The following is a 25,092-nucleotide window of genomic DNA, read 5'->3' on the forward strand; positions in this document are numbered from 1 at the left end:
TCGCGCATTATTATTCCATGAGCAGGGAAAAAGAAATAAGCGAACAGACGACGAATAGCGCACGACAAAAGTTAAAAAGGAGGCCGCCTGTCAGGAGGAAGGAGCTGACGATCCACAGGAGAAGTAAGTTGCTGCTCTTTTCATCGTCCCCCTTCCTTCGTTCAGGACGCACGAACGTGTGTTCGCGCGCGCGCGTGAGAGAGAGAGAGAGAGAGGAGCGGAACATGTGTGCGTATCGTGAGCTCACCCACAGACACTCACCCACACCAAGGAAACGTGGCGTCTCTGCCTCGGGGCTCAGGCGCCACTGTCTCCCTTCTCCCTGTCCCTCGTTTCCCTCACCAGCCGCCCATTTCCCGGCGTCGATCCGCACTACTCAACCTTTTACCAACACACAACTCTACCGGCCTGGCCGCATACTACGTTCTGGTACAGTGGCTGCCATTAACGTAAGTGGCAGAGGCCATGTGCGCGCTCTTGATCCGATGGCTCAACTCCATCGAATCGCTTCGATCAGGATGATCTGTGATGAGTCGCGCTGCGAATATCGTAACGATATACGGAAACGTGGATAGGAAGGATCCCATGCTTCCTCAACTTGACTTCGCTTTGCAAAATCGTACATTCGTTCCATTCGACGCAAACTGAAACTTATTACATCGAGTTATCGAGCCTCCTCGAGTTCGAGCGAGAAGAGTAAAATTCTATTTCGATCCAGAAACGAGCAGATCGGGAATTCGTAAATTTCCACAACGATTTCGACGAAGTTACGGCGTAAAATTAAGCAGAATCGTGGTGGTGGTATAGCTGGATCACGGATCGAACGACAGCCGTTGAACGTGCGTATTGTACGCGTTCACGGTGCGTGGTTCACCGACAAGGGGCACACTATCGCAGCCGGAGGCGGGACTCGTTTAAAAACTATCTGGCGAGTGTTCTTCGCCGGGTGCCCCTGGTGCGCGCCAGCCGCGGCGGAGTCGTCCGGCTGCACGCCGTTTGCTTTTCGAGACCGAAGTGAGTCAGTCAGTCAAGCGTCGACCATCGTCGGGATTGGACGCTTGTGAAAAACCACTTCCACGAGTCCCCGTATCTCGCGTCTGCCAGTGAACGTTTTTCTTTTTTTTTTTTTTTTTTTTCCTTCGATCGTTATGAATTTTCGAAACGGGATCGCGACACAGAGGAATCGATCGTGACCGTGACGAACAAGAGTAATAATTTCTGATCGGATTAACGAGGATATCGTATTCGATGGGGTTTCGATCGTTTCACCGCGATCGAAAGCAGTGTCGAAAGTGAACGCTGACGCGAAGGAAGTGGACGATTCGCGCGAGATTCGACGAATAAACGCAGGTGCGAGATTAAAATAAAATGTTGTCGCGGGACTTGTTGACTTTCGCGACTATGGTGTCGAGTCTAACTGTGGTCGTTGGTGCTTCCGTGGATCTCGATTCAGGGGACTACGAGGTGCTCCCCGATAACGAGGGAAAATCCGATGACAACGGTAACGTTACATTTTGAGTGCATGATTTCATGGGAAAGTCTGGGGAAACGGTCCGTGACACCAGGACGGCTCGAAACGACCGCGTGAACGGGTGTGCACGTGGGTGGCGCCAGACACGAACGACCAAATCAATGAAAATAATGGAATTGTCGTTCCGTTGCCGGTCGAATTTCAATCGTTAGTATCGGTACCTGGTCGATCCAGAGATTGAGAATTTTTACACAATTTTTATCGATTGCGTTGTTCCATTGCATGTTGTTACACTACATCTTGAGGCTAAAGTTTATTGTTACACGTGGCCAGCGCAGCTCGAACGTATCACCCGCTGGAATATCATTTATTCTCGATACGTGTCTTTTCTTCCGGAGGCATTTTATCCGTTTGATTGAACGTGAGCGATTCGTATCGATGCTGGCATAATAAATAAACTCGCGGCATGTAGCTAAGCTTTAAAACGAGCTTGATGTCCGATCGATGCAAATCGATTAAGACGGGGAATGCAATTATTTTCTTCTTCTTCTTCTTCTTTTTTTCTTTCTTTTTTTTTTTTTTTTTCTCCTTTAACCTAAAACGCAGAGAACGGCGCAGTGTAGCATGTGCGAGGAATCATTTTTCTCGTCCTCAAAACTTTTCGACTGGCTGCCACTCGACTTTGACGCCAGAGTAATAAAAGTCGGGAAACGCCGCTCTCTAAATTAAGACCACTGAAGTCACTGAAGTACATTAATTGGCTCGGCCTTTTCTGCATGCTCCATGACACTCGGGATTCGTAGAATGGCCCTCGAAAATTCTGAACGCTTTGTCAAACTGCCTCGAATTACAAGGTCTGTGAGCACGGCGGACATCGTTCGAGTACGCGTTCGAAATTTATAATTTGTAAAGCTAATGAAAGGCTCGATAGAGGCTCGGGGTTGGTTTTATCGTTCACGTGGAACGTAACCAAGGGGAAATGGCAGGGGCATAGGATGCGTTGAATGGTTGGAATCGTTTAAGCAAGTGTCCCGACGATAAAAGGGGGAGGGGAAAAAAAAAGTGAAGATAAGAGGGAAGCAGATGCAGCCGTGGTGCGGCTACGTCATACGGCAGCTCAACCACGATAATTGCAAAATTGTACGTTCCCTGAAACGAAAAAGAAACAAAAAAAAAATAAAGAAAAAAGATTTACACCAGCATGCCATTTTAAAACTCGTTTTTTGTGACGGGCAAGCAACGCGGGGCAATTAAGGACGCGTGCAATTTCAACGTTTTATCACGATGCACGTGAGTATTCGAGTGATAATAAGAAAAAAAAAAAAAAGGAAAAATACCAGAGCTTCCCCCCCTTCCCTTCTCTCTGCGACACAAACTGGGCAATCTTGTTTTCTCGACGAACAGGTAAAGCAAAAGTTACGGAGAAGAAGGGTAGAGTGGAATGCAGGAAGCGGATGAAGACGACGATCGCGACGAAAATCGAATCGGAGAAAAGGGAAAACACGACGAGGCTCAACACGGATCCAGTTGATTCACGATATCGATCGATATCGATTTGAACTGGCGCCACCTAGGATGCGCGTCCCGTGGGATTGGTCGGTGGGGTACGTGGCCAAGCCGTACGAATTCCGGTCAAACGTGGCGCGCTTGCGAAATAATAAATATTTAAATTTTACCGTTCGCACGATACCGAGTTTAGAAAGACGATAAAGTATGTGTCGGGCGCCAGCTAGGCGCGCGGATAGCGGAGTACATAATATAATGCCTATGTGCACGATACCCACCTTCCGACACGCTTGTCCGCGGGGTCCTCGCTTTACTTACACACCGGTACACAATCCGCGCGATTCTTCCTTCACCCGTGCATCGAGAAACCCCCCCGTTCCTATGAACTCCTCAATGTACAAATATTGGCCGAAACTTGGCCGCCGTTACGTCATTACGAATCTCGGATCATTCGGATAAAAGCGACGTTTAATTTTCGTTTAATCTCCCCGATAACGAGATACAAGAGTCTCCTTACGTAATCGTACGATACAATAAATCATAGATTATGCATTACGTTGCGTTATTTACGACGGATTACCTAACAACCTTCGGCTTCGTCCACTTTTTCAATTCTCGCGCCGGAAGTAGAGAGGAGGAAATCGATCTGGCGCATCCTCCTCTCCGAATCTTCGCAAGGCTGTTCACGCGTCGCGCACGTACCCGATCCATACGTACGGGATGGGATCCGGTTCACGGAACCATTTCACTCTGGCGTTATAGTTTCTCAGACACGCGGCACATCGCATTCTTCGTCCCGGGAAAAATGCTTCTCCTCCCCCGTCCTCCTCTCACTGTTTCTTGGATCGCGAAGAAGCCGTTAATCTAATGCATCCGACGAATCCGAGACCGTTTATCTACGAGCCGCGTCGATCCCTCGTTTCGAAGAAGAACGATCCGTGCGGAATTTTATATTTATAGTGCACGCAGATTAGAAAGTTCGTCGCGTTTTCCCGGAAATCATTAAACCCAAGATCGGTTGTTTAGCGTTAGTTGTAGCGTTAGCAGCGACACGCTCGAGAAACTCTATCGATCGATCAAAGTGACAATGCGTGTCGGTTTTAACGCGTGCATCCGGCGAGTCGTGTGCAGAAGCATTTTTTCCATGTTTTCAAAGGTTGATTAAAAGAAGAAGGAAAAAAAAAAAAAAATTACGTAAATCTCCGAGGTTCGAATCTCTTATCTTACAACGAGTTACGGAATTGTGATAATTCTCTTCGTTCGGTACGTGCAGCCGGTTGCATATTTATAGACTAGCGAGGTCGATTTTACGATATGAGTCATTCGTTTCGAATCGCAGACGCACAATTGTCAGTTTTAACAAACTGTTATCGAACGATTGTTCGTACGTACGAGAAAGGGTCCAAGAATCGTCGTTCTTTTACACGCGCGAATCGACTCAAATATTTTTCCTCGCTCCGAGGGGACGATAATCGATCCTGCCTCGAGAAAAAGAACGTTTCCTTCGACTCGAGAAATCGTTTCTCACGGGCGGAAATACAAACACGGTTAAACGAAGCGAAGATAGTCCCAAGAGAAAGAGAAAGAAGAAAGAGAGGAAAAATACGAGAGATGTCAAAAAATTGGAGACGAAACGAAAACGCTCTTGTCTCGAGGGAAGTAACCGCGTCGAAAAATGCGAGCTCATCCGCGCGCCGCCGACAAACGTAACGCATGCACGCACACGCGGGCACAGCCGGTGTTTCACGTGTTCACACTCGGCCGAGTTGCAGCTGGTGTTACGTGCGCTCGTCACACACACACAGGCGAACACAGAAGCGGCACGGTGGCGCCTGTCGGCCACACAAATGTGCATGCGTGCGTGACGAGTTTATACCTCTTTGTCTTGCGCACGTCCACGCGTACGTAAATACGCGGTTTGCACTTACACACGCGCGCAAACACGCACGCCAAACGCATTTCGCGCCGCGTCAAAGTGGCCTGGCGAGTGTGTGGGTGCACCAGTGATCTCGTTTCGTTTTGACAAAGTATAAGAAGCATAAGAATGGAGGAAATTTCGTTCCTCTCGCGGAACGCTCCGAGAATAGCGAAAAATGGATCGTTTATTCTCGGCCGACGAAAATTCGAAATCGCAAATTTTCCTTTTACGGCTATCTTGCTACTTCATATATTCTAGATAGACGTACGTATGGACAGAAGTATACGGAAGTGTTGATTGTCGTTTACACGTCGAGATATTATTACGCGTGTAGCGTTGCACTCGTAATCGCAAGAGAACACCCGGACGTGGATAAAAGTTGAGACATTTTTCTTGGCGCCCTCGCGCTCCATACGAACCACCCACGTATCAACCGCTATCTGCTTCCGAATCGGGGCCCAACGAGTTATTTACAGCCACTTTGCTATCGTTCCAATCGTATGCTTAAATTAAATTCGATCGTGTTGCGGGAAAAGAAGGAAAGAAAAAAAGGAAATGCTCGAAAGACGAATTAATCGGGAATTCATTTGTGGGAAAAGGATGAACTCGATTGCCGAAGCCTGCGATTTATTAAAAAATAATAATAATAATAACTTAATTGGAATCAACGCATTTATCTTTCTATATATTTATAAATCTGAAATGTCAACGAGAAGGAGGAGAAAGTTTTATTCGTGAAACGCTTAATTTATGTGCGAGCGTGCACGATAATTCGTTCACTCGTTTTTATTTATTTATTTATTCTTTTTTCATTCGATTCTTCCGTTATTAATTAAATGTAAGGAGAGATTAATCACGTTAGATCAGTTAGAGGTGATAGTTTCGATTCGACGTCTTAATGTCTTTCATTGCATTCAATGCAAAAGAACGAGAGAGTTTATTCTCGCGAATAAAACTTTTGACTCGTGGGACGGGTGAAAAATGCGTTAGCATATTTCGTTACTCTCTTCCTCGAACTTGACCTCGTTAGCAGCAATACGTAAAAATGGTTCTCGTTACCGGCACCGGCATATTTACCCTCCAAAAATTTACATCATTCGTCAAGTCGTCGGGAACGCACAACGTGAGACGACGTATTCCAACGATGTTACGACGAATAATCGCGCGTTTTAATATCTTTCTCGTCGAACTTCATCCGTTAAATTCAGAGGGATTAAAAAAACTTGGAAACTTTTCGCTTTCGAAGCGTTCTAATTGATCTTCGTTTGGGACGGCACACGTGTAGACATCGGGGAAAAAGAAAAAAAAAATAGCGACTCGAGGGGGGACGAATATAACTTGACTGTTTGAAACCCGTGTCCCGTCCTATCGACCTTGTTGAAATTCAAAAATGGTTGCAATGCACTCCCGACCGCTCGATGCACATGCATACGATAAATATGCGTCAAACGATACGCAGCGTGCATTATTGCATCGTGAAATTCGCATGATCGTGTATTCCGCATTACCGTAATAAGCATACTGAAGTTTACGAGTGGCGTGTATTAAAATTTATGCAATTGAAAAAAAAAAAAAAGAAAAAAAAGAGACGAGGGAAAAAGCAAGAAAAAACACAGCGTTCGCGCACTCTATGATAATAAACTTCTATCATAAAACGTCTACCAGGCGTGGTTAAGCATCCGAGACGTCACTAGACCGACACGTAATGAATATTTTTTTTTTTTTCTCCTTTTTTCATCGGTGGCGCCAAACGGCCATAAATTCTTCGTTCGTCTCATCATAAATGCAAGACGTATCGCTGCTTGACTCACTGTCATACGCCTCGATCCTCTACGATCCGAGGCTTAAGGCAACACACTTTAAATTCAATCAAATCCTTCCTGTTCTATCCTGCCTGAGTAACTTGGAGATATCCGTGCGCGAATAATACCTCCCCACCCCCTTGCACCATTCAATGATGCAACTTCAATTCGATTATACTTGGAAAAGACTGTCCCGGAAGCTTTCAATCTTCTGGAAACACCGTCGACCCCATTACCGGACACTTTTCCTTTCTCCGTCCCGTTCCCGATCGACGGTCGCTCCTCCACCGATCCGTTCCTCTCCCTCGGCCGCGCTTCGAAAACGCTTGATATTCCGCGAGGGTACTTTCTGAATTTGATTTGTCGACGGTACGCGTCGCGCACAAAAGGATTCCTTGGACGTGGATGGCGCCTAAGGAGCAATATAATCTCCCTGCTGGTGGATATCGATCGATCGAAAATGCAAGGCGGCGCTCATCGGATAATATCGGTGAGTAGAAGACGGGGAGGCCCGCATACAACCGCGTTGCGTTCCGTTCCCCATTTGCTATCGGCTATCGATCAAAAAAGAGAGAAAAGGCGGGGAAGTTATATTCGTGGCATTTCGAATAGAGGCGAGGACGGATCCGCGCGAGAGTTCGAGGCTGAGTCGCGGGCGTTATGTTAATACGGTGCTTCGTATGCGCCATGACACCGCGTGCAGGCACGCACGAACGCATGCGGCATGCATGCATCCAGTGCAACCGAGGATGCGTCGAATTCAAAATGAACGGGGCTTACCCGTTTTGTGCCAACCACTCCGTTCGTCGCCTCCTCCTCGCGCGAATTTCACGTGTCCAATTAATCGTGGGAGGATCGGGGAGGAGATTGCACACTGCCCGTGATAAACTCCTCCGTTACGAGGATTTGTTTATCACACGGCGTATAAATTTGTTAGGGGCAAGTAGCGGCGCGAGTTATCGTCATGATCGATTATCTTAAAGGAGGAATCGAGAACACGTTGGTCAGTCGCGTAATCGGTAAATGTTTTCTTGTTATTCAGGCAGAATCGTTTAAAATCGTTTCGCGTTGTCCACCGGACGGGTGTACATATCGTTTTTTCGAGATAACGCAACTTGTTAAACGACTGAGTCACGGTAAATAACGATAGTTACATGTCTCGTTTTAATGCGAACGTAAGTATGAACCGCTCCTTTCCTATCGTACCAACATTTGCATGATGCGTTTGTCGCTTGTGCGCATCTGGACATCTTTATTTCATTGCGCCATTCCGAAGGCAACGGAATTCAACTAATAGTCAACCTCTTCCCTCTTCGAGGAATTAACCATCCGGGTACACCATCGGTGAAGTCCAGTCATTTCCATTCTCGGATAATGCCACGTGTCGCGGCCGGATCGAAATCTCTCACTTCATCATTCCGGCCATTAGTTTCGATCCATCGAAATCATGCGCTTCCGACACTAGTCGATGATCCCTCTCCCCCCATTAACGGCGCGCTCGACTCTCGATCAATTAGCTGCAACCTTCCTCCTTTGGAAACGCAAGGAACTTTTTATCCCTCGTTGTCGTTCGTTGTCACTACATCCGAGAACGAAATTACACGTGACTCGCGAATCAATTTTTCCTTCAATCTTCTCGATTGATCGAAATCCTCAAAGCAGAAACTTTTAACAAACGAATTTCGGAATTTTCGTGCGAGAGTTCGACAGAGGAAAAATAGAGAGAGAGAGAGAGCGGTGAACGTTCGATTTTTGCATGCATTTAATTACAACAGATGGTTATCTGGTTGACGGTATCGATCATCGATAAAAGCATAAAAGCTGACGCAATTTCCGTATGATATATGCTCGTTGTTATACCTATCGATACGTTATAAATACGTTGTGCAAGTCTTAAATGCGTTTTTTTATCCTCGCACAGAATGCTGTTACGAGTTTTTTATCTTGCACGCACGATTGCTATTTCCTTTTCTCGAATGATTTGCTGCCAAATTACGCTCACGAGGGCACGTCGCTCTTGGCTACAATTTTCTTGCACCATTATATATACCACCACTGGTTTACCTTCTTTCGAATCTATGCCGCTCGAGTTGATTGCATAAAAATCATTTCTCAATGAACACTGTTCGTTCATTAAGAATATAATATCCCTCGTAAAAGCAAATTTTTCATTCTCGTGTTTCGTCACGTACAACTTTCATTAAACCAACGAAAATGATCCCATCTTCGAGTATTATTTTCCTCCATTTTTCCTTTAATTCGAACGTGCGCGTATTTTTTCAGTCTCCGCAATTAAGATGTTTATTAAATTAACGACGAACTGTAATCATTGAAATTTATTCGTCGGTTGGCTATTTAACGCGGATAAAAAATTCTTAATAAAAAAAACTTGTAACGACATTATTCGTTTCGACAGATAATAAAAATTGGACCAATTAAATCGACCGCAGTGGAAGAATGTTGTCAAGACTCTTTTTTCTTCCCGATTATAATTAATGTTCAATAGCGATCAAGTTAATTGCAAAAGAAAAAGAAAAAGTAGTGGTTACCCTTCCGAATGTATTTTATCCGTTCTACCAAATAGCCGATTATTCAAATTAAGCAAGCAGCTTAGTTTTACAGATATCAATTACGCCCGATAATAAAAATTTCGATAGGAAAATATCAATCCTTTCTTGAACGTTCAAGATTACTTCTTCTTCGTGCACTCTTGAGCAATTTTTCTTGACGCGCGATGGCGTATCAATTTCCAAGCGGAAATTAATTTATAAACTCATCTACAAAATATTACCGACAATCGACGATGCAATTTCATTTAAATCATCGTCCCTCGTATACCCCGAGTGATAATAATCTAAGTAGGATCGAGCAATTATCGCGCTCCTTGACTATTAAACAGTAGAAATCGTTTCATAGCGGAGAATATAGTGGAAAACATAATAGAGAAACGGGCGTTCTATGCATTAGCTATGCTTAATAGCACATTCCTACTCTACCGTAATTACAATGAGCCTCTATATATAGCCGATGCCGTGACAGATTTGCAGAATCAATGTCAACGATTCCAAGGAGACGCCTCTATAAATACTTGCCTCACGGTATTTCGCTTGGGTGCAAATACAGGTAGAAATACAAATCGATCCGTTTCAACAGAATTGCAAGAATGGATCGCGATTCAGCGCGCACGCGAATTGATCGACGTATCGTTACCTCATTTCCTCAATGAAAATCGTAGCTTTTTAAGTAACCTTTCCATCCATCTTGGAGATCGCTTCGATAAACTTTCTCGATCCCGATTCATCGTAGAGATAATACTAGAAAGACGTCGCGTGTCGGTTGTCACGCGATTCATCAGAAGCAAATTCCTTCGTGTACACTTCTCGTAGCTGAAAGAAGCGAACGTGCTTTTCGAACGCAACAGAGATTGCGGCATCCAAGCGTGAAAATGATAAAAAAAACGCACGTGAAATATTCCTTCTCCACGATTAAAAGAGTTTCGTGTTGGTAAGTAAAACAAACATGAGAGAAAAAGGAAAGTCTTTTGTACTCGATATATCGAGGCCGTGTCGCGTTCATCGGCAACGCGCCGCCCGACAGCTTCGACGTTCCTTCCCGGATCCTTTGTGCGTCCCGTGTGCACTTTTAAACCATTAAAGATTTTTCCACCCTCATCCTCGTGATATTCAAAATTCCACGCGTTTCATGGAAACACGGCTCGTCGTGTATTCACCCAAGACGTGGCGTGTAACAACCGTGGCGAATGGGGAAGAAAAGAAAACCATTGAAAAGTCTTCGCTGTATCTCCCCGAGCGGCGTACACGCACGTGAGTTCCCAACATACGTGCCATGTGAAACAAATTGGCCGAAGGACGGAAAGCTAGGAAACGCGCGAAGGGGACGCTGTAGGTGAACCTGTCGCTTTCTTTTTTTATCTTCTTAACGATTAACGCGGCTTTGACTCGCGGTTCCTTATTCGTTTTAACATTCGTCTCCGTTATTCGCGTGGAAAAAGATTTAATTTCGATTTTCAAACGGAAATTCTATTTTTAGAAGACTTTCGAAACAAACATGTCTCGAGGAGGGGGGGCAATAACTAAAGGAGAAAGAAACTTTTACCTTTTGCATTTTCCACAACTTGATGCACGTATACGATACGGATGATTGCGTGCGTTTACGAGGTGCAGACGCGCAAATAGCGATTTACCCGTGTGTTCTCGTAACATTTTTCAATCGTTTCCGATCGTGACTCGCCCTCGAGGACTCATGATACGATTCTTCGATCCATTCAAATACGCGCACGCTTGTCATACCTAAAAGAAACGCAATGAGATATTGCATCGTAAACCTGCTTGTTAAACTTCAATGCGACTGTAATTACTCGAAGCGACAAGAAGGTATACTCTACGTAATTATTATCCCCTTGTTGAAGATGGTAAGCAGTTGTTAAAAAGCTGGCTTATTAATTTTATTTTCCTTCCTAATTTTATTTCCTTTTTTTTTTTAAATAGCAACGCTATTTCTAATTGACTTTGGAATCCAGCTAAAAGGATTATGTTAATGCGACTGTGGATGCTCGCTTCGATCAGACTGGGACGATAGAAACACGATTGAAATCCGTGAGAGAAAGGTTTCACTTCCTTCAACTCGGCGAGAGGAAGACCTGTTCCGAACGATTGAACTGTACTTCCTTCGTGGTGGCCGACGGATTCTTTGTTTCTATAGTAAATCATTGGATACTTGGGTGACAGGGAAAAAGGCGCCCCGCTACCTGGACGATCGTGCCCTTCTTTTTGTGACTAGCCAACGGCAAGAAAATATAAAAGTGTTGGTTGTTCCCAATCGTTTAAATCTTTTTCTTTTGTTAATATTATGCGAATATTATTTCTTGAACGCGATAAATGACGTTTTATTCGATAATTTCGATGCGTAACAAGACTAATCAAGGATCGTTGCATCGACACGCGAGCTAGTTTCTACGAGCATTATTTACTCAGCCAACGCACTTAAAGAATCATCGTTCTAGCCTCACTGTTCAATTGAGCTTAAGCTTCGTGCAAAGGAGAGCAAAGATACGAGAGGACATTTTACTTTACACGAAACGTGTGACGAGCCATTGTCAGAGTTTACTTCATCCAACATCTAAATGCTACGCCATAAAATTTCGATTCGAATCGGGACGTTTCTGCGGAATCGTAAAAGGAAAATGGCACGATTCGCTTTACGAGGCACGAAGAGATATTCAACGACGTTTCGTTAACGGATTCCTCAAAGATTCTTCCTTCGAAACGATACAACTCCGTCACACGATATGACGAAGAATAAGAATCGGATACGTTGGCGAAAAAGAAAAAGAAAAAAAAGAAGCTCGATTCGTTTTATCGAATTTACGTTTGCGTTACTGGAAATTGGAACGGAGCCGGGGAGTAGCGATAATTAAAGGTGGCTCTTGTATATTCGGCGAAGCGAAACGACCAAGGATTATCATAAAAGGTCCGCGATCCACGCATATAATTTGGAGCAATTTGGCAATTGCATGTAATTGATGAGAATGCCTTTTACTTGACGATGGCCGCACCGCGTCCACGCAGCCAAGTTAAGTAGGGCTAATCACTGGTTTGCCTCTCTCGAAAACATCAAGAACCTGCCTTCTAGCGCCGAAATACCAAAGCTCGCGTACGCTACACGCACACGAGCGCATGACAAGACAACGGGGTTATAGTCTAAAATACATATACCTGGCCCCTGGAATGGCAGGACCCAGAAGGAGGGACCCTCCTACTTCCCAGAAATAAGGGCCTCCAGGCCCCTATTGTTCTTGCTAATTGCCACCCCGCATAACCACCCGTCCTTTTCTTGGTTCGCTGCGTTCCCTCCCCTCTTCTTTAATGGCCAGGTACTTCGGGGATGATAGTTACAGGTCCCAACGCAAATACCAGCTTCGTACGTACCCCTTTGTGAAACGAAAATTAGCCGAAACCCGTAGATGTATACCCCCTCACCGGGGACAATTTTTCGAGCAAAGTATTCGTTACAGGAGAGCTGATTGCCTTCGGCTATAACCTTCGATCAGAGATGTTGGACCGTCGGTTTATGCCTTGTCCACGAGTATAGTTCGAGAGGATAGAAAGTATAGTACAGCGAGAATATCTGTATCGATAGTTTTCGACCCTTTCCTCTTCCAACTTTTATTCTTTCGAAATTTCCGGTTCATTCGGTTCGAAAAATTCGCTCCGACGAGCATCCGAGTTGGAGAATTCTTCAATCTTTATCGCTTCTGTTTGATTTAAGATCCTTTATTCATTATACGCCATTAGGCGCCATAAATTTCTTCGTTCGCATAACCGAGATACGATCGGTGAAATTAGTATCCTCGATAGCGAATGGGCTAACGAAATGACCAAGTAAAGCTTTCTCTTATTTAATTGACTCGAACCGATCCGTGGTAACCGTGCAGAGTACAGAGAGGTTTTGTGCCGTGTTCGAAGATCGTATCGTTGATTTTCACGATGATTTAAAGCTTCGCGTCCAATCATTAACTTCGCGTTAATTTAACTTTCTTGTCCCCTAATCGGCGAATCCATAGCGTACACGGAAATGAAACGATTTTTCTTGCTGCGTCGCGATAACGTCTACACCTCTTATAAATTAATGCTAATTATCTTTACATGTTTCTGCCTAACTATCGTTTTTCATTCAAAGAATATGCAATTACGGCTACTAATGTGACATGGCTTGATCAACGACATCGTCGCATTTCGTCGTTTCGTCGAGAAAATAATTGCAGCAAAATTGCTCGAACAAAATATCTCAACGATTCTTCCTTCCTTCCTTTCCCCGCTAATCTAAAAAATGATCCTCGTAACGTTTTACGAGCCAATCTCAATAGAGCGTTTATGAGAGTTTTGAGAAATTATCGAAGCTTCAAAACAAAGACATAAACTTCGCGTAATTCATATTTCTCCTACTCCGCAAGTCGTCCGATCAAACATGGAGGATTGAAAAAAATAGCTGCCCCCCTTCACCTTCCAATTTTATTCCTTCTCCTTGTCTCGTAAATCCGTCTGACCTAATGCCAGCCCCGATCTGTGGAAGAAAGACAAGGGGAAACATTCCGAGTTCCAAAGAGACGTAAAGAGTCTGTTCGCCGTCTGGAAGATTGCGACACCTGAGAAAGCCAGCCATTCGCGAAATTGATTTGGCTCGTGTCACCGTCAATAAAGAACTTAAGTAGCCCTTTCTTCCATTCGATGTGGAATCCGGTCGGGCTCCCTCTTCCAACCGAGGAGAAGCCGAGGGGAGGACTTTGCAACATCACGAAAAGCAAAAGTTTTATTGAGCCCGGGTTCCCGAGTCGTCAGTCGTCCGCCCGAGAAAGGAGGAAGGGAAAAAACCGGCCCATTATGCGGGTGCACTTGTCGTCCGTTCGGCCAATCTTTTTTGCATCGTTGCATCTACTATAGATCGCTTCGCTCCGTTACTCTTATATCGTATTTTATCATCGTTTTTCTGACCGTCCACGGAAATATATTCTTCTATGCGCACGATATACGATAGAGCATATATCGTCGCATGATCGAGAATGCATTCCAATCAGACTTGGCTCAAAGATGCTTGGTAAGAATATTAATTTCGTTCTTAATAACAAGGAGAAAAAATTGCCAAGAATATATTTTTTCTTCTCTCTCTTTCTTTCTCTCGCGACGTGAAATTCTCGGGAGGAGAAAAAAGTTTAATCGATGCCTTGTTCTTGGCCAGTCATCCTTATTAAAAAAAAGAGAGAGAGGGAGAGGGGGAGAGAGAAAGAAAAAATCCATTAAACGGATGCACTGTTGTCTTTTAAGATTATATATAACGTTGCCGTATGTACCTTGATGATTCAAGACCATCCACCGTGGGTCAAAATATCTACGGAGCTGCAATAAAAGGTATCTTAGACCTCCTGGGGAGAAACACGGGGCCATCTTTCGTTGCAAGTCAATGAAGAATCGACCAAATTCATGCTGTATCCGACCCCGTTTAATGGGGATCATTAGTTACAGCTTTTATCGGTTGTCTGTCCACTGTCCCGATCAGAGCGGCATGCTCAAAATCTCCATAAAAAAAAGGATATATACATATCCCAACTTAACGAACCAATTAGCCTGTTTCCTATTAAACCCTACTATCTCTACCGATCTTGACAATTAGTAGCATAACTGTGTCCTGTTTACAAGCATACTGCTCATCCATATTTTTTAATTCGGCCAATTCGATCAAAATTCTCGATTCCCACAAAGCTTACAGTCCCTATAAATTAAATATATTATATTAGAGCGCCGTCATCGAAGAATTCGGCCGTGATCCAAAAGCATTTCATCGATCCGTGATACGACGAAAGCCCGATAAAAGGGCCAGCAAATTTCTTCAATATCCGATCCCATTCATCGCGGATCGCTGCTTAACCTTCTTCCTGCGCATCGATCCGACGACCTGAGTATTCGAATACCACGAAGACAGCGTGCCGCCTCGACCAAAGTTTCTCACGAATCTTTCGAGGAACTCACCGAGGACCGGTCCTTCTGTTCTCGTCCTCCTTCCTTCCCCTACTTTCTCCATCCTTCTCCTCCTCCTCCTCCTCCTCTTCTTCTTCGTCTTCTTCCTCCGGTGGCCACTCCTTTCGGCGTCGATGAGGAACCTTCCGTTCCCGAGGACCTTTTTGTTTTCGTATAACTCCGCAGGTTGATAGCCCACTCGCGGCCAGGATACGAACAGGTGTCCCGCGGTGGATCATAGAACGTGACTCGTTTCGCCAACCTTTCCTTTTTTCTCCCCCCTCCGTTTCTTTTTTTGTCCTTTTAAAAACCGTTTATAATTCCCACTGCTACCTTAATACTCTCGCCGCCCGTTCCACTCATTTTTTGGCTTCGATCGCGTGTCCCGTAATCCGACGATCCTCGCAACGATGTATAATAAATTGTCATTGTTCAGATGGGAATAAGTTGGGTGTTGCGAGAAACGATGAGAAAAATAAATTGCTGTTCGAAAAATGTATGATTTTATACGTATTTGTAATAATTTGTTTCGTTTCGAATCTGATTAAAGTTCAATAACCTGAGTTTCGAATTCCGTAACATGTTTCTGTAGCTGTAAGGATCGGTTGATCGACAGGCGAATAGACCTGCTTCCGACGTACAAAAGTCTGTGTATACCATTGGCGAGATTGAGAAACGACTCTTCCCTCGTGCATCATTCGTCTTCCATGCGCGCGAACCAGAAGAGAGTTTAGAGAGTTCGTAATCTCCGCTGTATCCCTGTAATCCCCGATCGTTGTCTTCTGGAATATTTTCTTTTCTTCTCTCTTCTTTCTCTTTTTCCTTCCTGCCGTGGTAGATGCAAAGCGAATTCGTCACCACGGGTGTGCTCCTGTGAAATTCAACGCTGACTTCGTGACACTCGACCACCAACGCGCTTTACGTCCCAGTGGAATACTAATTGCGGCAATTTAGAACGGTGGATGTTGCTAATTAGAAATTAAGATAGTCGGAGTCGTTCTGTGTTTTACAATTACCTTGTAACGCGGAATGAACAATTGAGCATAGCATAGTCTGGCCTAAACTTTCTCTCTTCGGCCAGACTCCGGTCATGACTCTGAATAATATCAATCAAATATAATAAACTGACTGAAACAAGAAAAAGAAAAAACTCGTCCTATTATCGAAACAGAAAACTTACGTATTCCTTTCCCTTCGTCGATCGAACAAATAAGAAATCGTCGCCATGAATTACGCGCACCACGAAATAAATCGTACGATCGAATCGGGACGAATAACTTTGATAATCGACAACTGCTAATCGTCATTGCACAACAGTTATTAATTGGAAAATCCGATAAATTCGTATCTATCGGTGTTGGATTCAACTCGCAATTGGTCGGTTATACGCCATTAGATGCGCGCTGCAACTCGTTCTTACGTTCTCCTCTATAACAAAATAAAATTTACGGGATTTAAATAAATGTGCGCGGGTATACGCGAGGGGCGTCGTTACGCAATGTACGCGCATTACGGATACACTTGAGGGAACCGAGAGAAACTCATTAGTTTCATCATTCCTGTCGGTGGTGTACGCTCGGCTACGACGCAACCCGTGCATGTATACATATACATGGGTCGTCGCTCTTCTAATTGCATATACAACGGGGCTCGTTCAAATCAAGTTTCCGTCGAGCACGACTTTCTATCCTCGGGCATGTTGCACGAGTCGTTTGGATAAACGAATCGTAACCCTTCGTACCACGCTTTTAGCGACTCGTTATCGACGCGGGTATCGATTATCTTTTTGCTCGTTCAATTCCACATCGATCGAGCAGGGCTTCGCCGGGGAGCTTCTTATTTTGCCCGGTGAAATTCTAACGAACCGTAACGAGAAAATAGTTTCGTAGGGAACAAGTTGCGGTCGAGATATATTTATGCTTATTCGGTAAGTTTGGCAGAGATTAATAGAAATAAATACGACGAATCGGAGAAAAAGAGGAGGAGGAAGAAGAAAAAAAGATTTGGTTAATTAGCTAATTTTAAAGTGAACGAACAACAGACTGAGCGTACTTCGAGTTCGTCTACATAAATGAATATTTAATTCACGATAAGAAGCGAGTCGAATGAACCCACGACGCCTGTTGTTGTAGTTTCAACAAATAAACAAGTTTATCTGAGAGTTACAAGTAACCAGCACGTGTATCTCGTTAGATATATCCGATGTCCCGGCCGGCTAGATACATATATCTAACGTCAGTAAGTTAAAGGTTAAGCTTCATCGAAAGCGTGTTATATAGCGTGCGTTGCTAAAAGCTTTTATCGAAGAGATACGAATACCAAGTATATTCGCCGATCGTGGCCGAAGAAATCGGACAGTTTTACGAGCGCAAAACACACTAGAGAGAAGGTTCGTCAAGCGTTTCAGACGTGTCTACTTTTTTCGCAACATTGCAAATTATATATTTTCTCTCTCTTCTCCCTCCTCTTTCTTTATCTTTATTCTTTATTCGCGAAAAACAAGCATTTACACAAATTATAGATAATCGATAACGCTGTCGCATCGAGGCCAATTTGAATCTGGAAAGAATAATCCTTTAAAATATATTTTTATTTTGAAATAAAAAGGAAAGAAGAGAAAAGACTCACTAGTTAGTTAGCTTCTGGAAATTTTGAGTCCATTTCGTAAAATATCCCTTGTACCAAAGAGCGTGGGATGAAAATAATATAGAGAATTCAACAACATCGATTTACTTTCATGCTCCTCGAACCTGTAATCGTTTAGCAACCGAAGAAAAAAATGTAAAACAAAGAAATACGAGCAACATGGTCAGAGAATGAGGGAGACAGGGGGTAGAACCCGTCGGGAAATAATTAATATGCCATGGACGCATAACGAACGACCCCGCGAAGCAGTCTGTTTGTTTTCGGACGGGTCTTCTTCGACTCCAGGCATGTCGGCCGTATCTCTCTTTTGCCCGGGCCTTCTCGACCTCCCGCTGCTTCCCCTTTTCCCTTTTTATTTTAAACGCACACGAGACCCTTCTCCGCAGCTCCCTATTTCTTTCCCTTTCTCTCCTTCCCCGACGAAATACAGTTCTCTCTTGTCTCTTCTTACCCGTTACTTCACCGCTCTGTTTGAAAAAAAGAAAAGAAAGAAAGAAAGAAAGAAAGAAATGAAATTTCAAATTACGTACCTCATAATAAAAAAAGACACGATTGTTTCGAAAAAAGGAATGTTCATACAGTCGTACATTCGAGAGAATACTTTGCATCTAATTGAAATTTCTACGAGAAGTTTATGTAATCCAGAGAACTGCAAGAGAGAAATTTTCTTAAAAACCCTCTTCTCTCTCGCTCCGCAAGGCTCGTGAGACCCGACCAACTGAGCGAACAGCGGCTCAGCAGCGGTGCACACACAACGAGAGGCCGCATGCCTCTCTCCATATATTCTCTCTACTTTAATCTTTCTTTTGTGACTCGGCTGTTTTAACGTTTTTTATTCCCCGATGAGTTGGGCCTCGTGGACGAAACAGAGAGGAAGATGCGCGATGAAGGAAGAGAAACGAAAGGGTGAAGGGGAGAAAAAGAAAGAAGATTAAGAGAAACAGAGGCAGAGAGAGTACCGCTACGAGCTTATTAGCAAGAAGTAAGGAGAAAGAGGAGGACGCAAGAAGTTTTGTCGAGGGAGAAAGGATCGTTTAATGTGAAGGAGGGGAGGAGAGGATTCAGGGGTAGACGGAGCAATATCTTGAATAAAGACGATCTCGCATTACCATAATAAACAAGTGTGCTGCGGCTAATCGTTGCAAAACCAATGTTCTTTGTTTCCCCGACGAAAGGGTCTCTGACACGCTTCGTAATTTCAAAGTTCCATCTTGATCGATTCATCGCATCTCTTTGTGACTCGATGACAAAAGGCTAAAAGAACGTCCAACAACAATTGTCCCGAGAATTTCATGAGAATTATCGAGATGACGTTCGATCGTCGTGCTAATGAATTATTCCATCTCGTTAAATTTTCTTGCGGTGGAATCAACGTGGCGAATCTATGCACACTAAAATAAATTATATTCCATTGGGTGAAAGAAGTAACGCTAAGAGAGAGTCTGAAAGAAGGCTAAACTGGCAAGAATAAAGTTACGAATAAAGATGGCTTCGCATTATCATAATAAACAAGCGGTACGATGGTTAGTCACTGCAAAATGCTCTATGTCTCTCTGTTTATTTCATGCAGCTCTCATTAACACACTGCGAGAGAGAACTCTACTCTCTCCGTGTAATGTATATTTACGCTGTGTCAAGCACGGTCCCAGTGTATCGAGCCTGTTCCTCGAGGTAGATTTCTTCCAGACCCCCCCAGTTGAAATCCTTTCAAGCAGAAGATCTCAAACATTTCTTTTTACCAAAATTTTTCACTCTCTGTATCATTTATTTTGAAAAATTTGATTCGATAAACGTGCTGCTAAGAAATGCGTACACACCTTGCTCCAATTTTTATTTTCCTAAAATTATGTTGCACAATTTTTTTATTATTATATACCCAAAGAAAATTATAAGTCTCTTTAAAGGAATATAAATAAACGAAGGAATAAATGAATAAAGGCTTGGTAAAGCCGGCAGGTAAATGAAAGTATATATATAGCTTTATATGTATACCTGTTGCAACGAGCAAGGTATAATCTTTTATGACTTTAGTCGGGTTATTCATTAAGGGAAGCCGCCAATTACATCAACGCTGTTACATTTAGGGTGCTTGAATGCTTGAACATGCTTAACGATCCTAGAATTATATTGCACGAATTGTCTTATCGAGTACAGATCTATAAACAAAGATGAATTTATAATTAATTAGTAAACCGAGTAATATATTACCTGAATCGTATTAATTTGTTGATTAAATCTCATTACATTTGAAACATTTGAACGGAGGCGAATGCAAGGGAACGTATGTGGATGACCCCGTGATGTAACATCATTAGTCAGAATGATTCATTTATCAATCATAACTGTCATTATCTAAAACATATGAAAAATAATGAAAAAGAAAAAAAGATTTTCCTCGAAATAGTTGCTATCTTTATCGCATTTTTAATATTATTCCAATGTAAAAGAATATTCTCTGACCCCAAAGTTCTCTTCCTCTGTTCGAGGATTTCGAATTTCGATAACATTAAAGATAATTTATAACGTTGATCTTGTAATATTATTTTTATTTCATGGTCGCTATTCTTTTGTATTGTCAACTTGATATCCTTGCATACAATTTTATTCCACTCGCTTTTAATTTTATTAAACCTTATTAATTAAATTTCATTTGCAATAAAAATTAATTAATCTTATTATATTTATTTTACTTTTTTCATTTACAGATTCGCCGCACATTCGAGAAGTGAGGTGTTACTGCAATCAACCAGAATGCGTACCTCAAGGATACATGTGCCGCGGCAAAGGCTGTTTTACAGAATTACCATCCAATGCAAATCCATCATTATTAAGAGCAGAGCATAACGCTTATAGTGGTTGTCTAGATGAAAACTTCAAAGAACGGCAATGTCCCACGGGATATCTTTGTTGCGAGCAGGATCTTTGCAATCACGTAGATAGTCCAGCCATGAGAAACAGGCTCAACAAGACTCTTCAAGGTTAAATGAATATTCTCATTTTAATATCATTAAAATTGTATAGATTTAATGCAGTGCTATCGAATGCTATTTTCATTTTTTTATGCATTTCATCGTTTATTTTCTTATTTTACATCGCAAAATAAATTTTTGCTTTTTAATGCTATTAATTTTTAATTCGATTAGTCAAATTTTTTTACATAAATTACGAAGAATTTTTTTTACTTCTTTCATATACGTATAGATGCAAGTTAAAGAAGCATACATATAACTATACAAACTTCTGTTTCGTATACATATATAATGTGTCGAACCATTGATTTAAAACAATAGCGAAAGTTGAAGGTTGTATGAATTTATGAATAATGATACCTTTTACATAATTTATTTCAAACAAGCTCGCGTATAACGAAAGACTTTTTATTATTAACAGTGTTGGTGGGTGATCAGCGACCTTTTCTCGGCCCGGTTCAACCGATCAATCATGGAGGTCAGTCAACAGATGGATGGTTCAAGACTGCCACAATCGCTGTACCGATTTGCGGTCTAATCGTTCTACTGATACTGGCCAGTCTTGCCATTAGATTACTTCAGCCTGTACCGACGCAAAGCGACAAACTTGGACCACATCGGATGCCCGATAATGGACCGCCATTATTAGGACCACCAAAAGTGCCTCTTGTTTAATTATCTTGCAATCCCAAAGACGTTCGATAAAACGGATAGACATTAGTAAGACTAATTAGAAAGCTAGCGGGCTTATATAGCTCCACTTGGCTGTGAATTTTGTGAAAAAGAAGCGACTGCTATAAATTATAACATTGCGTGTTGTGCATCGATAGTTGCAATTCCTCGAAACGACGATGATCGTCATAAGATTGAAGAGTGAGAAAAGGCCAATGAAATAGGACCTTTGTACATGACGTTAATTAAAAAAAGAAAGAAAAAAAAAAAAAAAAGAAAGAAAAAAAAATGAAATGCATGATATCGCCTTTATTATAGCATTGTAAATAGATTATGTATTTTATATCGTGTATTAGATGATATCGCTTATTTAGGCGGCGTACAAATTGTAATGTAATCGCGATTTACGATGTCGTCGAATTTCCTAGATCGAAAAATAGATCTAGCCGCAAGATCATAATAATGTTACGATATAATCTCAAGGGATACACATATAATCCTGCAATAAGAAAAAAAAAATATCTTTTCCATCGAGGAACAATATCGATAAAAAATGAATGAAGAACACAAAGTCTGATTGTTTTCTTTTTAATCGTATAAGATATCTTTTTTTGAAATTCTATTATTCTGGTACATCATGTACTCATCATATAGTAATTATATTCCATATAAATATTATATTGTGATAGTATGACATAACTCTGTGTATGATAATTATATTATTAAGTATGTACCACGACATTGTTTTACAACATGTGTTACTCATGAGGGATAAATCGATGCGAAAATCGACTTAAAATATATTGAAATAATTTTTCAGTAATCGGTTTCTATTTATTTTTCTCCTTTTTATCAATTACATACACGTACTATATCGATACCCGATATATAGGAAGGGTATGTCATTATTCCGTAAAATAGGTAATCTATTTGATCAGCTCAGAAAATTTGTTTTGTTTCGTTTCGAAATAGTAACCATAAAATGTTAGTATAATATAAATGTTTTGGCATCACAGTTTAAAATCGTACAATTTTCACATTCCTCGTCTCATTACAATTTCCATTTGTCTCATACCTTGTTACACATTCACGATCCATGTCACTTCTTTTTATGGGAAAAAGTGTATTAGCTTATAAAAATACTGCTTAAGGTATGTATCTTTATTTGTATCTACGATTTGATTTTCCCAAAAATTGGGACATCAGTCACGTTTAATTGAAATTCGAGCAGGACATTGTGTTCCATCTATGTACATGTAACACAGAGATACTATAGGTTTTGCTCGATGTTATCAGTCGGCCGTCATAACCCGCATGACGGGTTTCAGCTACATCAGTTAACAAGTCATTGTTCTAGGATAGTATTTCACCAAATGATTTAACGTAAGCTTCGTGAAGTTTGTTAATAAAATCTGGATCACTCCTCAACAAATAATTAAAAGCTCGAAGAAATTGATTTTTTGTCAGTGGTTCTAATGGTCTAGTTAAAGGTTCAGGTGGACTAGGAGCAGCAAACATTACGGGAGGAATTAAAGCTGGTGCCGATCCTCTTCCCGATAAAGTAGGAGCCGTAATGATATCTTCTGATGCCTAATTAAATTAAAATCATATTTTCAAATTTTCCACATTGATATTTATATAAAAATATCAATATGAATTGATGTACATGTCTACTTACCGTTGTCGCAGATGCATTAGCAAATAAAGATGCAAGTGGATTTGAGTTACTAGAGCCAATAATATCTGAGGCTTGATGATTTGTTGAAGTAGAAGATGATGCATTAGTGGGTGATTGTATCCTAAGAAATCCTGTAGTACCATTTGTATCAGTAGTACTTTGATTTATAGGTGGTAAAATTTCTTGAGTTAGAGATGCAGGTGTAGATATCATTGAATCTTGTTGAGATGCAGTCCTACTTCGTTTTTTAGTTCTGTTTGAAGCATTAGTATTACTAGCATTATTAGCAGTTATTATAGCAGTTGGAGTTGTTTGAGATTGTTGTTGAGTAGCTGGCTGAGGAGTTATAGATCTATGTTGTTTTTCAATATGTTCGACTGTATGAGCTGTTAGATGTGACATTAATCGAGCAAGAATAGGATTACTTTCATTTGTAATAGTCCCTCCTGAAGTGGGTTGATCTCCAGCTTTAAAATGTCCAGTATTAACCTGAAAAGATAATAAAAATTAATATATATTCTATCTTTTATTTTGAAATCATAAATATGATTGATCACAAATTACTGACTTTTGCCTTTGCAAAAAAATCCATTACACTCTGTGAAGTAACATCTGGACCTAATGGTGCAGCTAGTGGTCCAGATACATCATCTGCTGCAGGAGTACTTAAAGGAGACTTAGTATTAAGTACTTCTTTAATACCTCCACTTCCACTGCTACTGTTATTTCTATTAATATTAAAATCTTCTTGAGCTTTACTAAGCATACTGAATATATCAACATTATTCACATTAGGACCACTATCCTTTTTCACATTAACAGTAGGTTTATTATAAGTCTTGCGATTTTCCTCTGATTCTTTGATAAGTTTATTTAACATTGCACCAATACGTACACATTCCTCTTTATCATAAAACCAAATACCATAAATGTTGCATCTAGAATTTCTATAGAGTAAAAAGGGTTCTTGAAGTTGTAAATCCAAACCCTGTGTAACTGGTTCTACTAGGTTATTTGTATTTAATCTGCAAAAACAATTTATATAATGAAAAAAGAATTTAGTTATAATTTATAATTAATTTATTTCATTTATAAACAATTAAAAATAATTTTTCCATATAAGAAAATTATAAAAAATATTAAAATATTTAATATTTTAATTAAAATATATTTTTTGAAATATTATCCTTATGTAAATACCACAAAATATAATGAATACCAGTGAATAATATGATTTATATATCTATATAATTCATTATATATATTTATGTTATTCATTAGTCTTTGAACGTTTTTAAAATATTCAAAAAATATAGACAAACATTTATACATACAAGTATATGTGTATGCACGTATGTGTTATGTATGTATATACGTTACCTATTCATGATCAGAACACTGTTATAGGGCTCGCCATTTCGTGAATATACAAATAAAGCACCTTCAATATTAGTTTTTTCCCACTCATTATTAATTGCGTTAAAAGTATAAAGTGCTACATGTGTTGCAGTCTCTAGAATATCTTTTACATAGGGGTCTACTCGTTTTAGAGCGGCCACGTTCATTCGTAACCCTGTTAAATCCGTCATCGTGTTTCTACAGTTTTTTACAAGTAGTCTATATCTTATGAGATATAAGAATAATCACTCTTTTTCTAATTCAACTGAAATTTAGTTTAACCGTTTGAGCCGATCACTAAAAGCACTATACTTTAATATAACGCAAGTAGCTGCTTGTATAATAAACGTCATACTAGATTTTAAGGTTGATACCGTTGTTATATCTGTGAGTCAGTAACATCAGAGAATGTCGATGCTTCCTTTCAGTTTGCTTCAGTGTGTGTTTTTTATTGGTGCAAAACTAACCAATCACATAGATTGAAGTAAACATTCAATCCTA

The 25,092-nt window shown here is 41.2% G+C and overlaps 2 protein-coding genes across 5 annotated transcripts; one reads left to right on the top strand and one right to left on the bottom strand.

Annotated features, from left to right (window-relative positions):
- Nucleotides 1–860: 860 nt before the first annotated feature.
- LOC107993395 (BMP and activin membrane-bound inhibitor homolog) lies at nt 861–22,338 on the top strand. Of its 4 annotated transcripts, none has more exons than XM_062083755.1 (4): nt 1,029–2,761; nt 2,876–7,187; nt 20,580–20,852; nt 21,265–22,338. In XM_062083755.1, exons 2-4 carry the CDS (start codon nt 7,103–7,105, stop codon nt 21,516–21,518), a joined length of 612 nt encoding a protein of 203 aa, XP_061939739.1. In that variant the 5' UTR covers nt 1,029–2,761; nt 2,876–7,102; the 3' UTR covers nt 21,519–22,338. The 4 variants fall into 4 exon arrangements, with proteins under 4 accessions (XP_016905274.1, XP_061939739.1, XP_016905273.2 ...); XM_062083756.1 differs by having other exon boundaries at nt 1,364–1,501; XM_017049785.3 differs by lacking the exon at nt 2,876–7,187 and having other exon boundaries at nt 861–1,501.
- LOC107993394 (mRNA-decapping enzyme 1A) lies at nt 22,328–24,999 on the bottom strand. Its single transcript, XM_017049783.3, has 4 exons — nt 24,574–24,999; nt 23,762–24,218; nt 23,194–23,682; nt 22,328–23,105 (listed from the first exon to the last, which is right to left on the bottom strand). The coding sequence occupies exons 1-4, from the start codon at nt 24,780–24,782 to the stop codon at nt 22,869–22,871; spliced, it is 1,392 nt and encodes a 463-aa protein (XP_016905272.1). The 5' UTR covers nt 24,783–24,999; the 3' UTR covers nt 22,328–22,868.
- Nucleotides 25,000–25,092: the final 93 nt, after the last annotated feature.

Source organism: Apis cerana, linkage group LG13 (genome assembly GCF_029169275.1).
Source record: "Apis cerana isolate GH-2021 linkage group LG13, AcerK_1.0, whole genome shotgun sequence".
NCBI lineage: Eukaryota > Metazoa > Arthropoda > Insecta > Hymenoptera > Apidae > Apis > Apis cerana.